Genomic DNA, 24,394 nt, shown 5'->3' with positions numbered 1-24,394 from the left:
GATACAACACACAAAATATTCCTCGCCACAGAATCTCAGACAATGCACTCTTTGTCCATATCACATTGTACTGTCCTGCCGTTGTCATCCTGCACATTATCCATTCTACTGGATATACAACAGAGTGATCAATAAATCAGTATGTTATTTCTTATGTTCTCAGGGGCAGAAGAGGGCCGTTCAGCCCACCGAGACCATATCATCTGCCCAAGATTCCCATCAGATACATCCCACATATCTCCCTGGAAACTTCCTCCCTCAGCTCACCACCATTGTCCTGCCGTTAATTTACACTAGAGGACGTTTACGGTGACCGATTAACCTACCAACCTGTTCTTGTGATCTCAGAGCACCCGGAGGACACAAAGGAAGGGCATATGATTTCCGCACACTTAAGCAGAGGTGCTGCGGATCGAACCTGAATCTCAGGAGATGCGGGGCAATTATACTCGCAGCTACACCGCTAAGTCGCCATTTCTGACACAGAACCATGTAACATTGAGCTGCTTACCGCCGGAAACCCGGAGATTGAAATTCGCCTTCAGATCATTAAACGGTCCCGGAATCTCCACACGGCAGCAATACCAGCCGCTATCTTCTCTCCGCAGATCATTTATAGTGAGCGACACATCTCCTGCCGCAATTCTACCACCAAGACTATATCTCTGGGATGTTGCAGAAGTTACTCTGTCTCCATTTGTTCTAATCAGTTCATTTCCACAGTTCATAACACCACAATGTCCCCGGCCCCAGCACATCTCACTTTTCCCATGTTTTCCGACAGAATAGCTGCACGGCAGTGTGATCGACTGTCCCGTGACTCCTCGCACTTCTGTTCCAGAGACGAAGGCGACTCGACCTGAAACAATCCAGGGAAAGAAAGTTACAGATGGCGCTGAATGGGATGAGCAGACGGGGTGTGTCCACAGTTTAGAAACCTGTCCGAGTGATCCATTTTACCCGCTGGGTGGCATCTGAGGAATATTACGGGAAGTTTCTACGTATTCAAAGGGATGTGGATATTATTAGGTGTTTCCCACATCCTGAAACACCATCCCTCAGCTGACCCCGAGAAGGTGTTGGTGATCGACCAGCATTTCTGTAGTTTTGACACATCCGATAGTCCTGCGGTAACATTTCAGAGAGCTGTTCAGTCACAGTAACAGTAACAGAACCATACAGGGAAGGTACGAAGATCAGGTTGTGATCTCGAGATTCAAATCATTCTCCTCTCTTGCCATTTTGGATCTGGGATTTATTTTTCCACTCACATACCCACTGTGCTCCCAAAGCTTCACCGCAATGATCGGGGGATATTCGGTGTTTTGAGCTTGTTCCACGGTCCATTCAGATCAGCACTGATCTGTCCCCCCAAGTTCACTCAGCCCGGCAGTTCACCCCTCAGTGTTCAAAACCGGCAGCTCCTGGCATCAGTCAGGGTCTCGGCTGTACCAATCCCGGGTCTCTCACTCACAGACAGTTTCCGCCTCAATTGCTGCATTCCAAGAAATTGTAATAACAAGATTGAAAAAGCTAATTCAATTTCTGCTTTCAGTAACTCACCTAACAGAAGAAACATTGTCAAATGCGGTACAACGCCAGTAGCAGTCATCGCGCCAGACACGGTAGCGGTCGCTCTCTATGTAGCTGCAGCGGATGCAGTGGCTGCGAGGTAGCTATTGCCTCCGGCTTGGAGGGTAGGCGTCTTCGGTTTCAAAGGTCCTCCTCCCTGGCGTTACCATCAGTGTGTAAACGCACCCGAATTTCCTTCACCGTTGCTTTCAGTTCACGGTTTAGGGGATAAAACAATTCTTCCGACCACAGATGTGACGCTACATCGACAGAAGTTCGTGTCTGAAATGGCCATCAGTAACACGAATGGGCAAGTTGCCAAGTATCCAGCTGGCTGTTTGAACTGCTGGGTCGCCGGTCTGGTTGAGTCCTCTCAGTTTGTGTCACATTTCAGTGTTTCGTACGTGAAGGGAACCGAGGGTGAAGTAGAGAGTGAGAGGGAGAACAAGAGACCCAAAGAGGGTGATTCCACCATTTTCTCTTTTAACTCCAGCCTGCTCCGCACCGGCAGTCGAAATTTAGCCTGTCAACCCAGTTGAAGACTGGAGTCAAAGTCTTATAGCCCCAGTTTTACTTTATTCACTCATGTTGTAATAAGCAAAGAAACACTGGGAGTGATACTGGGGCTGTGGTCAAACCTGGTACTCGGGCTGCCTATACCAGATGTCTGGTGGACTTCCCAGGCAGCTCATAGGTAAAGGTGAGATGAAGATCAGACCTCAGTAATTGGGAGGAACCGGCTGATAGATGTGTGGAAGAAAGGTCAAGGAGTTGGGGAGGCAGTGGCAGATGGGGAAGTGATTGGAAGCATGTAGTGTGAGAAAGGGTGATCAGGGAAAATAAACCAAGATAATGACCGGAAAAGAGATGAACAGAAACAAAAGAACAAGACTGATTTACCCTAGTCAGTGTAGTCAGTTATTTTTCAGCAGAACAACCTTTCAGCCCATGAAATATAATGCAGGGATTGTTGCATCATTAAAGCTCAAAAAAAAATTCAGCCTGACAGAATTAGATTTAACATCAAACAATGGAGTGATTGGGATGGTGATTTACAGACTGATCCAAGTGATTTAAAGAAAAAAGAACCAAAAGGAAGATGGGGGTGGCGGGGGGGGGGGGGGGGGGGGGGAATTGCAGTAAGGATTAGCATGTTTTTCTCCTATGAAATCTCATTGTGTCTGCCTCATAACTCAAACAATCTCACTTGGCTATGTATAATCAGCATATCTGGATATGTGATGTACTCTTCCAGTAAAGCTTTGATATCAATATTCAAAGTTCAAAGTGAATTTATTATCAAAGTACATACAGTATAAGTCCCCATATACAATCCTGAAATTCATTTTCTTATGGGCATTCAGAATCAATGAAAGACCGCCTTTAGTAGGATGGACAACAGTCAATTTGTACAAGACAACGCATTGTGCAAATACTAAAGATGAAAAATAAATAAATAACCAATAAATATTGAGGGAATCAGTTCTAGAAGCCTTGAAAATGAGTCCATAGGTAGTGAGAATAGTTCAGTGATGTGGTAAGTGAAGCTGAGTGGAGTTATCCCCTCTGGTTCAAGAATCTGATGGTTCTGAGGTAATAACTGTTCCTGAACCTGATGGTGTGGATCTCAAAGCCCCTGTAGCTTCCTCCTGATGGCAGCACACTTAGTGGTCTGATACTTCTTGCACTTCAAAACTGAACATGTGCAAACAACAAAGCTAATTGAAACAAGAGTTCATTTCAATGTTTAATTATGAAAATGGATAAATCACCTCAGAAAGGCCACTCTATCTATCTTCACTGTATCTATTTGTTAATCAGTCCCACATATCTTCTTGGTAATTGAATAGTGATCAACAGTAAACACTGACCCACTTTCCTTTCCATGCACAGAAGTTAACATCCATTGACAGACTAACTTGGTTATTGTCTCACTGTCTTAACAACTGCAGACCATCATAACTCCAAACTGCAACTGTGAATGTACAGAGATTGCAACTGACTGCCTTAGCAACCAACTACTGCAAAAAGCTATTTTTCTGAAGTTATTTCATAGGACCATCACACAGCAATTGCCCTGCAGCTGAAACCTTCAATGACATTTGTCCGCTAGTTAACCACTAGAGTTCAGGTTTGTTCATGAAGATGTGAAAATCCTTACAGTAAATGCAAATTTTTATCTTGTGGGTGACTCAATAAAATGAGTTCTGCACAATTTACTCAAGCTAGAACAACCCAATAAAGGTCACGCATGAAATTCCTGCTAGCTACTCATTGTTATCTTCACACCAGCCAGCTCTGGCCGCAAAGTTCTTGAGCCAGCGCAGGATGCAACTTTATGAGTGCCAAGTACCAGTTCAATGCTGTGCTCAAACCTATGATATCAATGAACATTTATATATTTTTTTCAGTCTTCTCCACTACAATTATGATACCATGAACTAAAACCTACATTACTATAACATCCACTCCAGGTACCAATAATTCCCGTTAGTCACTTGTCCAAACAAGCTCCATACATAACTGATCCACTATACTGTCAGAGACAATAGCATGGGAACAGCTCCTTCACCACAACTTGTCTATGCTGACTGTGTTGTCCAGTGAGCCCATCCACAGAGGCTTGTCCCATAGTCTTCTAAACCTTTCCAAACCATGTACTTTTCTAGATTTTTTTAAAATGTTGCTAAATGTACCCACCCTAACCAATATTCCTGACAGCTCATTCAAAATACACACTACTGTTTATGTGAAGAAGCTTTCCCTAATTCTCCAGCACCCAGGGCATATCCTTTTCTCGCTTTTGCCATCGGGTGGGAGGTGTGGAGGCCTTGGGGCACACACTCAGCGATTCAGGGGCACATTTTCCCCCCGCTATCCAGTTCCTAGATGGACATTGAACCCTTGGAAACTACCTCACTTTCTTAATGTATGGTATTTCTGTTTTATGACCTGTTCAATATTTGTATAATGTAATTGATTTAGTTATTTGTTTATTTATTGTCATTAGTATTTTATTTTGTTTATTTTCTTCAATGTTATGTATTCCATTGTACTGCTGCTGCTAAGTTAACAAATTTCACGTCACATGCTGGTGATAATAAACCTGATTCTGATTTAATTTCATTTATAAACTTGTTGTCTCTGATCTTAAACATATGCCCTCTTATTTTCAGCAGCTTTCCCTAGGAAAAAGACTGTGTGCTTTCACCGTGTCTCTGCAACTCATGATCTAATAAAGCTCTATTAGTCACACTGCAGTTTCCTCTATTCCCAGGAATAAATCCTAGTCCATGCAACATCTCAGTCACCAAGTCCAGCCATTATTTGGTAAATCTTTTTTGCACTTTTGTAATTTAATACTATTTTTCCTATAAAAGGGTGACCATACTCCAAGTGAGGCCTTGCTTACATAATTGCTTCATAATTTCCCTACTCCTATACTCCGACTGTTGAAGGTCAGCATGCCAAATGCCCTCTTCACCATCCTATCTCCTGTGACCAATGCTTTCAGTGAACTATGCAATTACATTCCTAGGACACTCTTTTCCAAAACACTCCCCAGGGGACTGTCACTTGCTGTATAAATTCCACTCTGTTTTAATCTCCAAAAATTCTATAATTCACATATAACTGGACTAAAAGCCACTTCAACAACCATATCTAACTGATCAAGACCTTGCTGCAATTTATTGTAACCTAATCCATCGACAATACCACCTATTTTAGGTGCCTTGGGCATTCACATCTAAACCACTTACATAAATTATTATTAACAAAGTTCCCAGCGCCAACCCCTCTCGCACACCACTAAACACAGGTCTGAGAAACAATATTGGATCACCACCCTCTGCTTCCTACCGCTAAGCCACTATATCATTCTGGGTACCAAGTGATTTAATCTTCCAAGTTAGGCTGCCATGAAAGACCTTTGAACAAACCATGGCATAGTTCTGAACATTGATTTTCACATTAATAGTTGGTCCTCCTGCATGTAACTTTCAATGGTTCATATGACAAAATTCCAAACTTCAGTTGTTAACACTAAACTTAATCTTTGTCTACAGCTATAGTTGTTGTCATTATTAAGGATGCTACTGCACAGCTCTGGTGATGGATTTAATCCAGTAATTTAGTCCTACTAGTGTGGATTTTGTATGTTGTCCTTGTAATGACATAGGTTTTCTTTGAAAGCTCTGTTTCCCTCCCACATCTCAAAGGTGGGTGATTTGGTGGCTGCTGCGAATTGCCCCTCAGGTTTTGATGAGTGGCAGATTCTGTGGGAGGGGAGGGGTGTTGATGTGAATATAGGGATGACAGGTCATGGGGAAATGGATTAGTCAGCTGGCACAGACTCAATGGGCACAAATGTCCTCCTTCTGTGTCACAATCAAACATGGTATATATGGAAATATACAAGTATTTAATACTATACTCAAATTGATGAACTCAGTCAAATCATGTTGTAGTTTTATTCTTTCTTAAAGCTCCTAGATCTTGGAGTTGTACAGCATAAAAACAGGTCCTTTTGCCCAAAGCATCTATGCTAACCATCATGACTGTCTATACTAATCCCACGCTGCATTAATTCTATATCCATCCATATCCTTCTTATTCAAATACATGTCCATTTCAAGAGCTCCAACCCCTCTTTATAATGTTAATATGCTCCAAGATATCATACTTCCCTTTCTTGAAATCATTAACTTTCATGTCATTCTTCAAAATAAATACACACAGAAAATATATATTCCTTCAGGTTTCTGTGCTCCTACATCCAGTATACACTTCAATAATAATTGCTTGAAGCCAGCTGCCTGTACCTGACACTTGCCTCCTTCTTTTCCCTGACCAGGTCCTCCATATCCTTTATCAACCAGGTTCCCTAGTTTTCCCAGCCTTGCACATCACTCCAACAAGAACATGCTGGCACTAAAGTCTTCCTGCCACACACTTAAATGCCCCCTACTTGTCAGATGTCCCCTGACCTACAAAAAGCCTCTTCCAGTCAACTTTTAAGAATTCCTGTTTGATGCCATCAGAATTAGTCTTTTGCAGTTTGCTACATTAAATCGAGTCATATCTTTATCAACAGTATCCTAAAGCTAATATAATTATGGTCACGGATCACAAAGTGCTCCCCCTCACGGAACAAATCAACCACTTGCCCACCACTTTTCTGAAGAAGAGGTCAAGTTTAGCCCCTTCTCCAGAAAGGTAAGGAAATGTTTTACACATTTGTGCTTTTTTGAGGATGTGTTAGGTTACTTCATGAGAATGGATTTTATTTACTTAATGACAAGGTGCTTCGTGGTAGGTTGATCCAGAAGATTAAGGAACATGCGGTCTACTGAGACCTGATAGATTGAATTAATAAAACATCTTGGCCATAGGAGACAGAGCATAGTGGTGGAAGGATGTTATTCTGACTGGGGTCTGGGACTAGTGGTGTTCCACAGGCATCAGTGCTTCGACTTCTGTTATCTGTGATACACTGTATATATAATATACAAACATATATATTTGAGTAGATGGAGCTTGTCAGCCTGGGAAGGCAGTCCATCTAAGAGAGGGAAAATTCTGATTTCAAACCTCCACTGTCTTGCGGCCATACCCACTTATGGGAAAGGCTTCGGGAGTAAACCCTGAGGACAAATCCGGAGCTGGAGTCCCTAAGGCAGTCCGACGTTGTCTTCAACCTCATTCTGGCAACTCCTGCGACAACGCTGATGCCAAGCTGTATCAGCCCTTGCCCTTCCCTTGGACAACATCGGTGGTGTGGAGAAGGGAGATGCTGCTTGGGCAACTGTCAGTCTTCCATACAACCTTGCCCAGGCCAGCGCCCTGGAGAGGCTGAAGCAAGACTTTCTAGGCACAGATCCATGGTCTCACAAGACTAACGGATGCCATCCATCCACTGTATAGATAAATGATTTGAACAAAAACTGTAGAGGGGCTGAAGGACCTCAGTCTATGGTGTATAACTCTAGGACTCTCCACTCATTGGGACAAGTACTGTGCTATCAACCTTCAAGAAGCTTGACACCATTCCGAATATCTGAATTTCATTGGCATCCCATCCACAATCTTAAGTGCTCATTCCCTCCACCATTGGCATACAGTGTCTGCAAAATGTGCCATCAACAAGTGGGCTGGGATTACTAACCCAGTGATGCACCATCAATAACTCTCTGAGACATGAGGCGAGATATCGACTTTTATTGACTGGAAGAAAGAACAAGCAGTAGTTGACCACCATACTACATCCTGGAGACTGAGGCCGGGCTCAGGCCTCAATCGCCTTTATACCGGGGTCTGTGGGAGGAGCAACAGTCAGTGGGCGGGGCCACAGGAGCAGTCAGCAGGGGCCGTGTCCAGACACGTATATGTAGTTCACCACACCCAGGCTACTTCCAGAGCAGCTTTCAAACCCAAGACATCTATCACCCAAAGACAAGCAGCAGCTACATGTGTCGCAACCACGGATTCAGCAGCGCAGTAGATACAGCAAATCTGCTTGTGAATTTGCACATGTCAGCTAATTATTATTTAATCATGACAATTTTTAAATTCTTACTTATCATCATAGAGCTTGTTGAGACTTGGACAGAGCACAGCAGCGCTTCACTGCCTGTTTGCTTTCGGCCTTCCCTGAGAAATTGGACATTCGAGTCAACTGACTCTAAAGACTAGCAGTATTCGTTTAATGTTTAGACTTTATTTTCAGCCACAGTGTAGGCTTTGTTTTCCATTTGAGAGTTTTTGTTAATAGCCCCGTTTGGCCTAGCATTTATTGTTTTATTTTCCCTTTTACACTGTTCGTATTAAAGTTTGTGAGCTATCAACCTGCTTCAGTGTCTCTCACTCCGCACTTGGGCCATATCCGAACCGGGAGACACTAAAACCCTCAAATGGAAAACGAAGCCTACACTGCAGCTGAAAAGAAAATCTAAACATTAAATGAATACCAAACATGAGGAAATCTGCAGATGCTGTAAATTCAAGCAACACAGAACACAAAATGCTGGTGGAACGCAGCAGGCCAGGCAGCTGCGTTTTGGGCCCAAAATGTCGACAGTGCTTCTCCCTATAGATGCATTAAACAAATACAGCTAGTCTTCAGAGTCAGTTGACTCGAAAGTCCAATTTCTCAGGGAAGGCCGAAAGCAAACAGGCAGCAAAGCGTTGCTGTGCTCTGTCCAAATCTCGACAAGCATTACGACGACAAGTATAGAGTTAAATACTATCACAATTAAATAATAATTAGATGACACATGCAAATTCACAAGCGCAATTGCTGCATCTACTGCGCTGCTGAATCCGTGGTTGTGACAACATGCAACAACAGCACATGTAGATACTCCTCCAAGATGCACCACATCCTGAGCAAGAAATATTTCATGATTCTGCATTGTCACTGGATGGATTAGTAGGTTAATTGGTCACATGGTGTAAATGGGTGACACAGGCTCGTTGAGCTAAAAGGGACTGTTACTTTGCTGCATCTCAAAATAAATAAATTAATAAAATTTTTGTACTGTACTCCTGCCATAAAACAACAAGTTTCATGACATATTTATCAGTACCAATAAATCTGATTCCGACCTCTTTGAATAGTGCACAGGTTCCTAAATGTTGAGTCCTCCATGCAAGTTGGATGTATGAGGCTCAACTTAGTCAGGCAAATGACATAATCCATCTCCCAGATGTTAAATCAGCTTGTAGCCTTGTAGCTTCTCTGAGGTAGATGTAAAAAAATCTCAAGGCATTATTTCAGAAAACAATAAATTACCTAATTTCCCTACCAAAATTAGTCCTTAATTGAAACTAATGAAAAATCAACATTTGGTATGCTCATAGAACTAATAGGTTCCCCAAACGGCTGTTTATTCTTTTAGAACAGCAGATATCTTGACAGTGTAAAAGGCACTTCATAAAAGGCAAGTCTAATTTTCAATTAATTCACAAAAAATTCCTTTTGCCATACCTTATCTAAGTTAAAGCCACCATAATTGTTAATATTCTGCACAGAAACCTTTAAATTAAATGCAATTTCTAGACACTCTGTCTACTTTGACCATCTACAGATAATTGTGCAGTTTGCACAAAATGCAAAAATACATTAATATAGAAACATAGAAAATAGGTGCAGGAGTAGGCCATTCGGCCCTTCGAGTCTGCACCGCCATTCAGTATGATCATGGCTGATCATCCAACTCAGAACCCTGTACCTGCTTTCTCTCCATACCCCCTGATCCCTTCAGCCCCAAGGGCCATATCTAACTTCTAATATCATTGTTTAGAAGATAATTTGCATTGTCCAGAAGTTTCAGACTTACCCTGGTAAACAAATGGGGCAATATTATTTCCATAGTTTATAGAAAAGGAATCAATTATGGTTAAAGGAGATGTTGTGCTAGTCTCTGTAACAGAAGAAAAGTTAATTTACTTTTACGTCACTGAACTCATTCATTTTTCGCAATCACTGGCTCACATAGAACTAAATGACGGCTGGGTTAGATCTGGAGAACCAGTAAGTGTGACAGATATGCAGGTTCAAAGTGCCTTTCACATTTCCACAATTAAACAAAAAAATACATTGATTTGGGGTGATACACAGGAATGCTCTTGTTACAGGAAAAAAAAATGAAGTAAATCGATAGTCTTTGGCTTGGGAATAAGTGTTGGGTCCAATGTAGTTCTACTGAAGATCCAGCTATTTACACTCTGCATCCGAAGATGAGAGCAACAATCGCTGTGGTGAAACATGGCAACATTTTGCGTGTAGCTTACTAAGCTTCTAAATATATTTCTTCTGAATCATTCTCACTGCAATCTTCAGCCTATACCTTCCTATTAACAAAATTTTGAACCACCTTAGCGAACTAGCAATTTGACGATCGTGTGGACGACTCGGTGGATTTAACTGTCAAGTTTGCAGGTACTGCACCCTTAAACCGACAAGGTTGCATCACCATGACCAGAAGAGAGAGATGGGGGAGGACTCCAAGCCAGACTGAAACACCAGGGCATAAAACTTCCTCCACCCAGTGTCTTGGTAGCACATATAAAGTGGTGGAGAATAAAACTGAAGAACTAAGGGCAAGATTGCTGTATCAGAGGGAAATGAGGAATTGCTGCATTATCTGTTTCATGGAAATATGGCTCACTTTGATCATGCTGGATAAGTGCTTCTTGATACATAGGATGGGCCACACTGCTGATTTAGAGGAGGCAAAAGATGGGCCTCTTGTTACCTTGACCAGGAACATCTAATGATTAAGTGCTGACGGATCTACTTACCGAGAGAGTTCTCATCAGTGTTCCTGGCCACTATTTCCGTAACTCCAAAGGTACAGGTACCCTCAAGGTACACAGTGCCACCATCAGCAAGCAAGAAGCATCACATCCTGATGTGTTACAAATCATTGGCAGGGAATTCAATCAGCCTTGTTTGAAGCAATCTCTTATCGATAATCATCAACAGATTACCTGCAGCACCAAGAATCCAAACACACATAGTCGCAGCTATACCATGATTTGGAATGCCTACCATTCCATCCTTAGGCCATATTTCAGGAAATCTAATCACTTGGCTGTCGTGCTCCTATCTACATAAAGGCAAAAGCTAAAGAGGTAGGCTTCAGAGATAAGGACATCAAAGAGGTGGTTGCAGGAGTCAGAGGACCAGCTAAGGCATTACCTCGAGTTGTTTGTCTCAGAGGATCTAAATAAACACATCACAGTTGTCACACACTTTATAAAAACAGTCATTGTGTCAATCACAAAATCATCCAGAGAGTTCCTCAACCAGAAGCCCTGAATGAACCACCTGAGCTGCAATTTACTGAGGGCCAGACCAGTGGCATTGAAGTCTGACGACCAAGCAAAATTCAAGAGGTCCAGGTATAATTACTGGAAAGCCATCACACATGTGTAGAAGCAATTCCAGACCAAACTTGAATCACTGAGGGATGATCAAAAGCTGTGGCAGAGGTCAATGCTATCGCTCCTACAAAGTTAAATCAAACCCAAGACCAACCTTATTGTCCCTCACTAAGAAAAACCTCCCACTAATTGTACGACACATATTCCACATCATCCCTTATCTTCAACAATAATCCAAACAGGCTGAAAGAAAAACAGACAACTCTTACAGAGCTGCTAAATGAAATGCTTTCAGCATAACAGCAAGGATGTGAACCAGGGCACTACATAAGTCTTTGAAGGGCTGATGATGAAACATATCAATTCCTACCAGAGAAGTGATTTGGATCTGTTCAGGTTTGCCTACCATCACAACAGGTCAACAGCAGATGCCATTTCATTGGCTGTTCACTCAATCATAGAAACATAGAAAACCTTTTTCCTGGAACAGCAGTGATGTATAAATCAGGATCCTCTTCTTTGACTGCAGCTCAGCTTTAACAATATCATCCCCTCAAAGCTAATCAACAAGTTTCAAGACCTTGGCCTCAAAATCTCCTTGTACAAATGGATCCTCAATTTCCTCACTTACACACCCCAGTCAGTACAGATTGGCAACAGCATCTCCTCCTCAATCACCATTAGCACAGGTGCCCCATAACGCTGTCAGCTTAGCTTCCTGCTCTACTCACTTTATACTTACGACTGAGAGGCTAAGGACAATGCCATATTTAAGTTTGTGGATGACACCACTGTCACTGGTTGAATCAAAGGTGGTGATCAATCAGAATATAGGAGAGAGATTGTTAGGAGGCTGAGTGGTGCCATAACAACAACTTCTCACTCAATGTCACCAAGAGGAGGAAACCCAGAAGTTCATCAGCCATTTCTCATTGGAGGCTCAGAGGTGGAGTAGGTCAGCAACATTCAGTTCCTTGATGTAACCATTTCATTGGATTTGTCCTAGGTCTAGCATGTACATGCCAATACAAAGTAAGCATAGCAGCACTTCTACTTAGAGGTTTGTGAAATTTGGCATGTTATCTAAAGTTTTGACAAACTTCTGTAGAAGTACAGTGGAAATTACATTGACTGGTGCATCATGGCCTGGACTGAAAACACCAAGGCCGTTGAATGGAATGGCCTACGAAAAGTACTGGATAAAGCCAGGTCTACCATGGGTAAACTCTTCTCTACCATTCAGCACATCTACATGGAGTGCTATCACAGGAAGGCGACATCCATCAAAAGACCAGAAAAGAGCGGAGCAAATTAGGCCATGCAGCCCATCAAATCAGCTCTTCCATTTCATCATGACTGATCTATTTTACCTCTCAATCCTGCCTTCTCCCCATAATCTTTCACTCCCTGACTAATCAAGATCCTATCAATCTCTGCTTTAAATATACCCAATGACCTGGCCTCCACAGCCACCCGTGGTAATGAATTCCACAGATTTACCATCCTTTGGCTAAAGAAATTGCTCCTCACCTGTGCTATAAATGGACATCCCTATATTCTGAAACTGTTCCCTCTGGTCCTAGGCTTCCACACTAAAGGAAACATCCTCTCCACATCCACTCTATCTCGGCCTTTCAATATTCAATTGGCTTCAACAAGAATTCCCCTCTTTCTTTTAAATTCCACTGAGTACATGCCCAGAGCCATCTAACACTACTCACACAATAACACTTTCATTTCCAGAATCATTCTTGTAAACCTCCTCTGAATCCTCTCCAATGTTACCACATACTTTCTCAGATAAAGGGCCCAAAGCAGCTCACAATACTCCAGATGAGGGCTCACCATTGCCTTATAAAGCCTCAGCATTACATCCTCACTTTCATATTCTAGTCCATCAAGACCACCATCATCCAGGTCATGTTCTCCTCTCATTGCTGCTGTCAGGAAGGAACTACAGGAACTTTGTAACCTACACCACTATGTTTCAGAAACAGTTAATACCCACAACCATTAGGCTCTTGAACCAGCAGGGGTAACTCCACTCAATTCCACTTGCTCCATCACTGAACTGTTCCCAATAACAATGGACTAATTTTCAAGGACAACTCATTTTCACAATATTTATTGCTTATTTGTTTTTTTATTATTTTCATTTTTTTCTTGTTTAGTATTTGTATAGGTTGTTGCCTCTTACACACTGGTCGTTGTCTGTTCTACTCAGGGTGGTCCTTCATTGATTCTAAGGTGCTTCTTGTATTTGTATGCTCGCAGGAAAATAAATCTCAGGATTGTATATGGGAATATATACATACTTCAAAAATAATTTTACTTAGAATATTGATATCAAAGCTTTACTGACAGAATACATCACATATCCAAATATACTCCAAGATTCACAATTCATCTAACTTCTGTATCATCTGAATATTTGGAAAATACGGCATGTTTTCACTCTCTTTTTGCACCTTATTGTGTGATAGATGAGAATATGCTTGTACATCTGAGCATTGAGGATTCCTTTAATGCTGAGCAGATCACCAACTCCACTTACAAAAATGCATCCACAAATCTGCAGGGAAACTCAGCCATGCTTCACACAGACACTCACCCAATACGTGCTCTCCAGCTCTTCTACAGACAAACTGTCTCCTGCTTGAACCCAAAAATTCACATTTTGACTCATCAGTCCAGAGCAACTGCTACCGTTGTTCATCAAACCGACCTTTGCGTAAGTGATTCTCGTGACTTTATTGCCATTTCAGAGGAATGGTATTTGGCAGCAACTCTTCCATGAAGACAAGTTCTGACAAGACTTCTCCAACCTGTGGAGGGATGTACTTGAGTTCCAGTGGTTTCTATGAGTTTGAAGCAGTTAGCAGTACTGGACTTCTTCTAATTTTGAAGGAACATCAGTTTAATGGATCTCTCTTCATTTGCACTCAGTTTCTGTGGTTGACCAATGCATTTCTGGTCCTCAGCCTTGCCCATTTCTTTGTGATTCTTCAGAAGAGCTTAGACAGGTCATCTTGAAACTCCTGTCTATAACTCTATTCAGTAGCATGAGTTAACTGATGTCTCCAGTTGTAGTCAAGTCATCACATTACTGAGGTATGTCAATGATCGTGCTGTGAAGGAAGATTTTTGTAAAGATCTGAAAACAAACACAACTGCAAAGGATGTGATGCAGCTGGTGAAAGACTTCTTTGCCAAACATGATTTAGATATCAAAGTCATTGGTTCTATGTGCACTGATGGGGCACCTTCAATGCTTGGAAATAAATCTGGCTTTTCTGCATTGATGAAAAAGGAGATTCCAGACTTGCAATTACACAATGTTCTCTTCATCGACATGCTTTGGCATCAAAAACATTGCCTCCAAATTTGAAGAAGGACCTTGATACTTGTGTGAAGATCATCAACTGGATCAGCAGGCGTGCTTTGAACCATCGCATCTTCAAATCATTTTGTGACGATCTGGGAAGTGAGCATTCAGTTTTGTTTTTCCACACAGAAGTCCGTTGGTTGTCACAAGCACAAGCTTTAACCCACTTCTTTGAACTGCGGGAAGAAATCAAAGTTTTTCTGAAGGAGCGTGAATGTGATCTGGTTGGGGCAATGGAATCACAGGAATTTGCCCAAATGCTGGCTTACTTAGCTGACATTTTCACTTGTATGAATGATCTGAGTGTTTCTCTTCAAGGAAAAGGGATAAACATATTGAACGCTTGTGAAAAGTTAATGCCTTCAAAGAAAAGTTACATCTTTGGTGTCAAAGGATGGAAAGAGGCAGTCACTCAAATTTTCCTTCACTAGAAGAGATGGTTGTTGATGCTGGATCCATTACTCCTACTGTGAATGAAGAAATTGTGGCTCATTTGGAAACGCTATCAGAATCGTTTGATGGATATTTTGCTGCTGCAGACCTGAAGATTTCAGAAGAACGGATCATGAATCCATACTCCTACAATTTGGAAAAAATGTCAGATGATGAAGAGCTGAAGGAAAGTCTTATTGATTTGCGGACAAATTGAGCTCTTGAAATGCAATTTAAAAGCAAGACTTTGGAGGAGTTTTGGTGTGCAGCTCCGGATATGTTTTCAAGATTTAGTGGAAAAGCATTCCGTGTCCTCATTCCATTTTCAACAACATACTTGTGTGAATCTGGATTCAGTTCTCTTTTGTCAATCAAGACAAAATCTCGGAATGGTCTGAATTCACAGGCAGACCTGCGGATCGCAGTCAGCAAGAAAGTTCTACGTTTTGACAAAATCATGAATGAGAAGCAGGAGCAAAGAAGTCATTGAATTTTATGTTCAAGTTAGGATTGATTTTACTGTTTACAATTTTTTCTGACTAAATTAGAATCTAATTGCTCAATTTATATTTGCATTTTTTGCACTTTAAAAGCTTATTTTTTTAAGTTCAATTTGTTCACCCGCGGTACTGTATGTGGTTCAATTTGTGGTTCAAAAATTAGAAATTAAACTTCTTCATCTTCAAATGTGATATTGCTTTTGTAGGGGGTGCGAACATTAATCAAACATTTCCTAGGGGTGTGGGGCATAGAAAAGTTTGGGAACCACCGGTATATACCGATGATTTGGGTTTTTCAAAGCACCAACAGCATTATCCCAAATCGCATCCCAGTCTAGGTCTTGTCCCAATTCAGATATGTCCCTATCCCAGGCTTTCATTCCTGATGTAGGCATATAGTTCTGAGAGCTTAATTTATCATAGATATATGACACTATCTGTCTTGGAGCACTCTGTATCCAACTTAGAATGGGATGGCCCTTTAAATCTGACGCCCAGGGAACTCCATAGGCTTTTCAAGCTGATCTTACTCTAAAGTAGAAGAAAAGAGAGTGTTTACCAATATTATATCGAGATACCAGTTCTTGAAAGCTAAGGATAGTACTTGCCCCATTAATATCTTGAAGACTAGTAATACCTTTATCCTCCCAAGTTCTAGTGAATGGTTTCCCCCCAGATAGAAAATGGTTATTGTTCCATAATGGAGATGATTTGCACCATACGCTTTTTAATTGTAGAAATTTTTCTGCTGCTCTAAACACTTGTAGCATATGGGTTAAAATTGGACCGTAATACAAATCACATTTTTTGGTAGACATACCTATGAGGAGAAAGTCCTTCAACCTTACAGGTGCTATTAGCCCTTGTTCTACATTTTTCCATGACGAAACTTTATTCTCCCCTATTCAACAGCTAAGACTTTTTAATACAAATGCCCAGTGATACAGTTTAAAATTTGGACATGACAATCCCCATTCCACTTTTTGAATTGTAGAGATGACCACTTTATATTGGGTCGTTTACCATTCCAAACATAGCATCATAGTAAGGAGTCCAGTTTTTGCCAATATCCTGCTGGAGGCGCAAATGGGATCATTGAGCTGATAAAAATAATGTGGGGTAAGATATTCATATTAATGACAGATATACGGGCAGGGACTGATGCTGGCAGGTGTCTCCATCTATTAAATCTTCTTTTTTTTTTCAAAATTAAAGAGTAATTTGTTTTGGCCACAGAAAATAGGGAAGTATTAACTTTAAAGCCCAGGTAGAGGACCTCACTGTAACATTAGTCTGGGGAGGGAGAGACACCTCACTTTTATCTGTATTAATCAGCATCAGTGCTGAATTTGACAGATCAGCTTTGTATCCTGAAAGAAATCCAAATTGCTTCAGTGTTTTTAAAACATAGGGGAGAGTTTGTTGAACATTTGCCATACAAACTAATGTATCGTCCGCGTAAAGTGATATCAAATGTGAAGTTGTACCTATTGTAATAGGGGAGATCTGAGGAGAGTTTCCAATTATCTGTGCAAACGGTTCAATAGCTATAGTAAAAATTAAAGGAGACAAAGGGTCCCCTTGTCGTGTGCCCCATCCTACATCAAATAACTCTGAGAAACCTCCTCCCACACATACCCAGGGGAGGGATTAGCAGACAGTGTTTGAATCATACTGATAAATTTATAGCCGAACTTAAATTCTTTTAGAACTCTCCAAAGATATGGCCATTCAAAATGATCGAATGCCTTTTCAGCGTCTAGGAATAGCAGGCTGCAGGCAGGGGGGATTTTATGTTTTACACTCATTATGTGTAAGAGCCAGTGAATGTTATCAGATGTGAGACGTCCCTTGATAAAGCCTGTTTGAATTCAGCTGATTATTTTCCCAACTACTGTCTTGAGTCTACTGGCTAAGACTTTGGAAAATATTTTGAGGTCAGCATTTATCAAGGTTATTGGACAATGATTGGCACACTCCAAGGGGTCCTTACTGGGATTAGGTATAACTATGATCAGGGCTGTGTTTAGATCTCTATGGAAAGCGCCATTTCCAAAAGCATAATTTAATGTTTCTAACCATACTGGTCCAAGAATATCCCAAAGTGCTATGTAAAGTTCCACATGTATGCCATCTATACCTGGCATATGGCCTCTATTTGTAGCTTTGACAGCTTTGAGTAGCTCATCCAGTGTAATAAGAGAGTCTAGAGTTTTGGTGTCCTCTAATGACAATGCAGGGCCACTAGAAAAAAATCGGTGAAGTCATTCTCAGAAGGAACTGAGGCACTTGGATACAGTTCTTTAAAATAATTCTTGAATGTCTCGTTTATTTCCTCTGTTGAAGGTACTACACATTTAGCATATGCAATCACTGGTATAGACCTTTTAGCTTCCTGTTTGTGCATTGGTACCAAAAGATGGCTCGGTCTGCTGCCTTCTGCATAATACTTATGTTTGGTTATATGGATCATATATTCTGCCCTGCTTCTTAATAAATCATTTAATTCTGCTTGGCTTGTTTTGTTTTGAGCTCATTTTCTTTTGTTATGGTGTATCTGCTTTTGAGATCATTCTCCAAAACCTTATTGTTCTTCTAGGGTGGAAATCTTTTGAAGCCAGCTTTTCTGTATGTGGGAACTGAACCATGTGGTGTTATTTCATTAAAAAAACCCTTGATGGAGGCCCAAATCACTGTCACATCTGTAACACTATTTGTATTTAAATTTATAAATTCTGTCAGTTTTGCTCACAGTTGTGTTAGAAATTTGTCGTTGTTTAAGAAGGGTGGAGTTAAACGTCCATCTGGTAGCCTTATTTTTGATTTTGCCATAATTACATGTAGGTATAACTGGGTTGTGATCAGATAGATGTCTGGGCAAAAATTCTATTGAGTGTACCAAAGGCAGCAAACCAGAGGATATAAAAATGTAATCTATCCGAGAGAAAGTTTTATGTCTTGTGGAGAAGTAGGTATAGTCTTTAGCAAATGGATTATGCACCCTCCACACATCACTTAAATTTAAATCCATTAGAAAGAGGTTAAGTGCTTTGGAAGCAGATTCTTGAGAGCTTGATATAGTTGAGGAAGATTTATCAACGTTATTGTTTACCAAAGCATTCATGTCCAAACCAACATAGAGTTAGTAGTCACTTAACTTCTGTAATTGTGAGGTAATTGAGGGAAAAAATTTCAGCCTCGAATACTGTTGGGGCATATAGGCTAATGAATGCAACTTTTTTACCCTGAATGGATGTGCAGCAAAAAGCTAGACGTCCTTCATTGTCGGAGCCAGTCCTTTCAATTGATACATTAATACTACATCTCATTAATATCATAACTCCTTTCGTATGAGTACCATCAGCTGATGCCACAACGGGTTTATAAAAGCAGTTTTGAACCCTGGGAATGTCATTAGGTTTAAGATGTGTTTCCTGAAACAGCGCGATATCTATTTTCTTTCTGCGTAAGAAATTTAAAACCTTTGATTGCTTGTAGGGAGAGTTTAATCCTCTAACAGTAAATGATATATTAGTAAGATTTTCTAATTTATCTGTGTTGTTCATCTTCCCCGGATCTGATGTTCTAAGTTGGTGGTGAAGCGCTGAGTTACCCCCTTCCCACCCACCTTCCCACCACCCCTCCCATTCAACCCTTTACTTTGTAACATCTGTGAGAGTCACTTAGCAATGTCAGACACTGAACATTAACCGCACCGCCCCCCAGCACCAACAAATTAGAAAAGCAAAAGCAGTTCCCATAAACAATCATATCAAAGAGACGAGAAAAAAAACCTGGTCAAACCCATTAACCCATATAATTAAAACCATTCCCGTCTCAAATATAGTATAACACATAATCAAGACCTCAACAGCCCTCTTGCAGAAGACTTGCTTTAATAGACCATCGCTTAGCGATGACGCCAGTGACGTCTTATCTCGCACCCAGGAACGTAAACAAGTCTACTGGAGATATAATCCAAAATGAACACGTACAACTAAAGTTATTCAGAACACACTGCTGTTTTCAGCTTCATTCTTGATGAAGTTGGACATTTGGGTGTGTTGATATCACCTCAGAAAGTAAAAGTTAAGAAGTATATTCTAGACAGACTTTATATCACATTACCAAGTTATCCTTGTACTAACAAGTTAACTGAGCCATTATCTTAAAACTCTGACCTGCAATACTCAGAAACTAACTGGCCCCTTAATTAACTAAATACAAAAGTGCATCGAATGACTTTCCAATAAAAGAATAACCAGAAAACTTTACACTTAGGATGCTAACTTACCCGTGCTTGTTAAATTGCACATACAGGCTGGTCAGAGCTCTTAATGCAGTTCCATCTCCTCCTGAGGGCTGTGTGGACTTTGCCCAGGGTCTTCTTCCATATCTCCCAGCACTGATGATTTCAGGGCTTCTTTCGCTTCCTCTGCCGAGTTAAACGACATCTTCATGCCCTTGATATTCACTCTCAAAATCGCCGGGTTTATGAGGAACAATTCGATCCCCTTCTGTCAAAGCTTAGTGCGGATCTCCTTGTATGCCCATCATTCCTGTATCGTGCTGGGGCTGTAGTTACCGAAGAACTGCAGCTGGGCGCCGTCAGGGAGAGTAGGTTTGGCTTTCCTCGCGCCCTCCAGGATAGCCTGCCGGTCGGTGTACCATCGAAGCCTAAAGACCATGCTCTGCAGTCTTGCGGTGTTGTTGGAAAAGATGCTATGTGCTCTATTGACCTCCAATGGAGTGCTGTGGGAGTTCTTGAGCGCTGGAATCCAATTAGGCAGCATCTCCCGGAGGTAGCCTCTCGGATCGTCGCCCTCAGTGCTTGTCGGTAAGTTGACCAGCCGTACATTGTTTCTCCTGGATCTGTCCTCCAAGTTGTTTAACTTCTTCCGTGTCTTAGTCACCTCTGTGAGACAGGAGCTAGTCCCTTTCTCATTCTTGCATAAGCTAACCTGAATGTTGTCTATTTTGTTGAAGACTGTGCTAAATTTTTTTAGCACAAATATCTGCTTGCTCCTTTAATGACCGGAGAATATTGCCATTCTCTGCCATATGCTTCTGTATGGGGTCGAGAGCCTTTGCCAGCAACTCCTTTAGCAAGTGGGTTACCGTTTCTTGCAGTGATTCCATCTCTGTTGCCATTGTTGGCTTAATTAGCATAGCTATTTCCGCAGATGAATCGCTAGCTTGGTGTTGCCTGCTGGTATCTTGTTTCTTGGTTGAATTTGGATCTTTTTTGAGGTCATGTCTTTAATTAGATCTTTCTCCAACTCAAACTTGAATTAAGACTGTCTATGAGCCCTAAAGAATGTGAAAATGGAGGGTTATACGTCAGTGCTCAGTGTTGTGCAGCCACCTTGCCTCTTGCCTCAGCGCAAGTCCCCACCAATTTATATATTTAAATAAAACAAGAGACATGTTAAGACACTACCAGTACCTCGACAGTACCATAAACTGTGTATTAATTCCTAATAATTTGTTCTTTTAATTGTCTGTAAACAAACAAAATCAGTGCAAACTCCTTGTGCAAATAATGGATTGTCATCCTGCAATGCTTTAGACAATTGAATACACCAAATCTTCACTTCATTATAACACTCAAGGTGACTGTCATTATCTTTGTAATTCCTAACTTGTTGAAGAAGTGAAATCATTCCATTTTCACTCCCAACTTTTTCTGGCATCTCCATGCCGGAATGCTTGAAATCGCAATGGGCAGAACAGTTCCAAATTGCCTTACTGCTTATTTCTCGCCAACTATCAGTGACGAAAACTACTGTTGTTTGAACGCTAGCACACGCCACTGATGCTATTTAAAACTGATCAGTCTCAGCAGGGTGTAATGCCTAATGGCCACATACATGTCAGATCCTAGTCAGAAACTGCCTGGCAGTAGTCTTTTGTTCTAATTAAGCAGCATAGTAAATAAATGAAGGGAATCCTAGCTATTTTCTAGATTTTGATTTTGTTTTTGAAGAGATGTCCCAAATGAACGGCTGCCTGATTAACCCTCTCACCACAGCTCATACACCAACTTGGCTCACTAGCTGACTCTGCTAATGACCATGTGACTCAGAGGTGGTAAGGCAACCTTTCATAAGCAATACACACCTAGGGTCGGTATGATTTTGGGTTCAAACAAATAGGAACATCAGGATGTTCCAACTAAAGAAACCTCTATTCGAGTGAATGCTACATATTTACCAATAGTCCAGAATGACAGATCGTACACCAACATGAAACAATAAAAAAGCATAACTACCATTTTTCTATTTATCAAACAGTTAACAGAGAAAGAAAAAAAGATTTTAAAAAGGCCCATTATAGTTAAACAACTCTAAATATGCACATAAATGTTGGAGCTTATTTCTGTAGCAGCTGGGATTAGCTTTACTCACAGCCCTCAGTTCTCCTCACCAACCACAGGTCGAACTTCCCTTCTTGGAATCCTCCACCTCATGAAGAACTCCTTGCAATAGAGTCCCCCCCTTCGGATGGGATCCTCGAAGCAGCTTTCCTGCTGCTCATCTCTCTGCACCACCCGCCAAAGGACCCCAAATCAGACCGCTGTCCTTCAGAAAACTCTTCCTGCCCAGTTCTCAAGAATGTTTCATGCCATCACACTCCTGATTAGCTGACACAAAATTCCTAAGCTGGACAATGTAACTCCTTATCTTTAGCTGAAGACAAAGTACTCTTACCATAAGAACATAAAAAATAGGACCAGGAATCGGCCGTCTGGCTCATCGAGCCTGCTCTGCCATTCAATAAGATCATGGCCAATCTGCCATGGACTCACCTCCACCTATCTGCTATTTGCCCATAAGCCTTAATTCCCCTACTATGCTAAAATCTATCTGACCTTGCCCTAAATATATTTACTGAGGTAGCCTCCACTGCTTCATTGGGGACAGAATTCCACAGATTCACCACTCTTTGGGAAAAGCAGTTCCTCCTCACCTCCATCCTCAATTTACTCCCCCAAATATTGAGGCAATGTCCCATAATTCTAGTCTCATCTACCAGTGGGAACAATTTTCCTGCCTCTATCTTATTATCCCTTTCATAGTTTTATATGAATCTATGAGATCTCCGTTCAACCTTCTGAATTCCATCGGGTACAATCTGAGGTGACTCAATCTCTCCTCATTGTCTAACCCTCTCAATTCTGGAATGAACCTGGTGACCTCCAAAGCCAGTATATCCTTCCTCAAGTAAGGAGAGCAGGAATGCACGCAGTACTCCAGTGTGGCCTCACCAGTATCCTATAGAGTTGCAGCCTAACGTCCCTGCTCTTAAAATGAATCCCTCTTGCAATGAAGGCCAACATGCCATTTGCCTTCTTGATAGGCTGCTACACCTGCCAACCAACCAAGCTTGTGTTCCCAGTCGACCATATCCAACTCCTCCATCATCCCGTTGCAGTGTCCCTTGTTTAGGCATAATACATTGGGTTTAGATCGAACTATTTGCAATGAGAAACTCAATCATACTGTGATCACTCTTTCCAAGAGCAGGGGTTCCCAAACTTGTTTGCACCGTGGACCAGTTTAACATTAACAATATTCTTGCAGACCGGCCGACGGCGGGTGGTAGTGTTAGTCACGACTGGTATATAGGTGACAAGTCAACTGTAAGTCACTTATAAGTGGCTAATGCGCTCAATCTCCTTTCTAAAAGGGCTTATCTAACAAATTTAATATTAAACACACAGCGCCTATTTTCCTCGCATGAATATAGTGATAAGTCAATTATAACTCACTTATAAATCAATAGCATCATAACATTTTCAGTAATGTTTGGATATTAAACACACAGCGCATATTTTCCTTGTATGAACATATAAAATCATTACAACACACCAATATCGCTGAATCAGTGAGAGCCCTGGGCTTGTTTCCCTGTAACAAGATGGTCCCATTGAGGGGTGATGGGAGATAGCAATAATCGAAGGGGGTTACTTATATGTCCAGTCTATTCTGCAATTTAGTTTTTGTTGCATTCATTGCAGAAAACCCTGCTTCGCAGAAATATGATGTTGGAAATGGAAGCAACGTTTTCAGTGCTTTCGTGGCTTTCTCAGGATATTTAGCCTTGACTTTGATCCAAAATGCTGGCAGAGATGTTTTGTCAAACATACTTTTCAGCCAACCATCATTTGCAAGCTCGAGGAGTTGATCTTCTTCCTGGATGACACATGCGTAATGACCTCACGTGGGCAATGACCTCGCGTGCGTAATGACCACGTGTGTGTTCAAATTCAACGGTGGGCATGACAGGGAACAAGGAAAGGTGCAGCTGATTCATATTGTTTCATACCGACAAATCGTATCGTTTCCTCATGGCCCGGTACCACATACTTTGCGGCCCAGTGGTTAGGGACCACTGTCCAAGAGGACCCCTAACTACAAGAGCACTAATTTTACCTGTCTCATTGAACAGGACAAGATCTAAGATAGTACATTCCATTGTAGTTCAGTAATATGCTGTTCAAGAAAGCTATCATGGATGCATTCTATAAAGTCCTCCTCTAAATGGCCTCAACCAGCTTGATTCATCCAATCTATGTGCAAGTTAAAGTTCCCACAATAACTGATGTTCCATTCTT

At 41.3% G+C, this 24,394-nt stretch overlaps 1 protein-coding gene across 3 annotated transcripts in view; it reads right to left on the bottom strand.

Annotated features, from left to right (window-relative positions):
• LOC132405377 (hepatitis A virus cellular receptor 1 homolog) overlaps positions 1 to 24,394 on the bottom strand; it is a 96,558-nt gene that overhangs the window by 33,159 nt on the left and 39,005 nt on the right. For 2 of the 3 annotated variants that reach the window (XM_059990135.1, XM_059990137.1), the window contains exon 3: positions 9,912 to 9,995. The exons of the other annotated variant lie outside the window; for it this stretch is intronic. In XM_059990135.1, the coding sequence (XP_059846118.1) occupies positions 9,912 to 9,995 (84 nt within the window). The remainder of the gene's footprint in view (positions 1 to 9,911; positions 9,996 to 24,394) is intronic. 3 annotated transcript variants of the gene reach the window in all.

Source organism: Hypanus sabinus, chromosome 15 (assembly GCF_030144855.1).
Source record: "Hypanus sabinus isolate sHypSab1 chromosome 15, sHypSab1.hap1, whole genome shotgun sequence".
In the NCBI taxonomy this organism is placed as follows: domain Eukaryota; kingdom Metazoa; phylum Chordata; class Chondrichthyes; order Myliobatiformes; family Dasyatidae; genus Hypanus; species Hypanus sabinus.
This window is presented reverse-complemented; position numbering and strand designations above follow the sequence as displayed.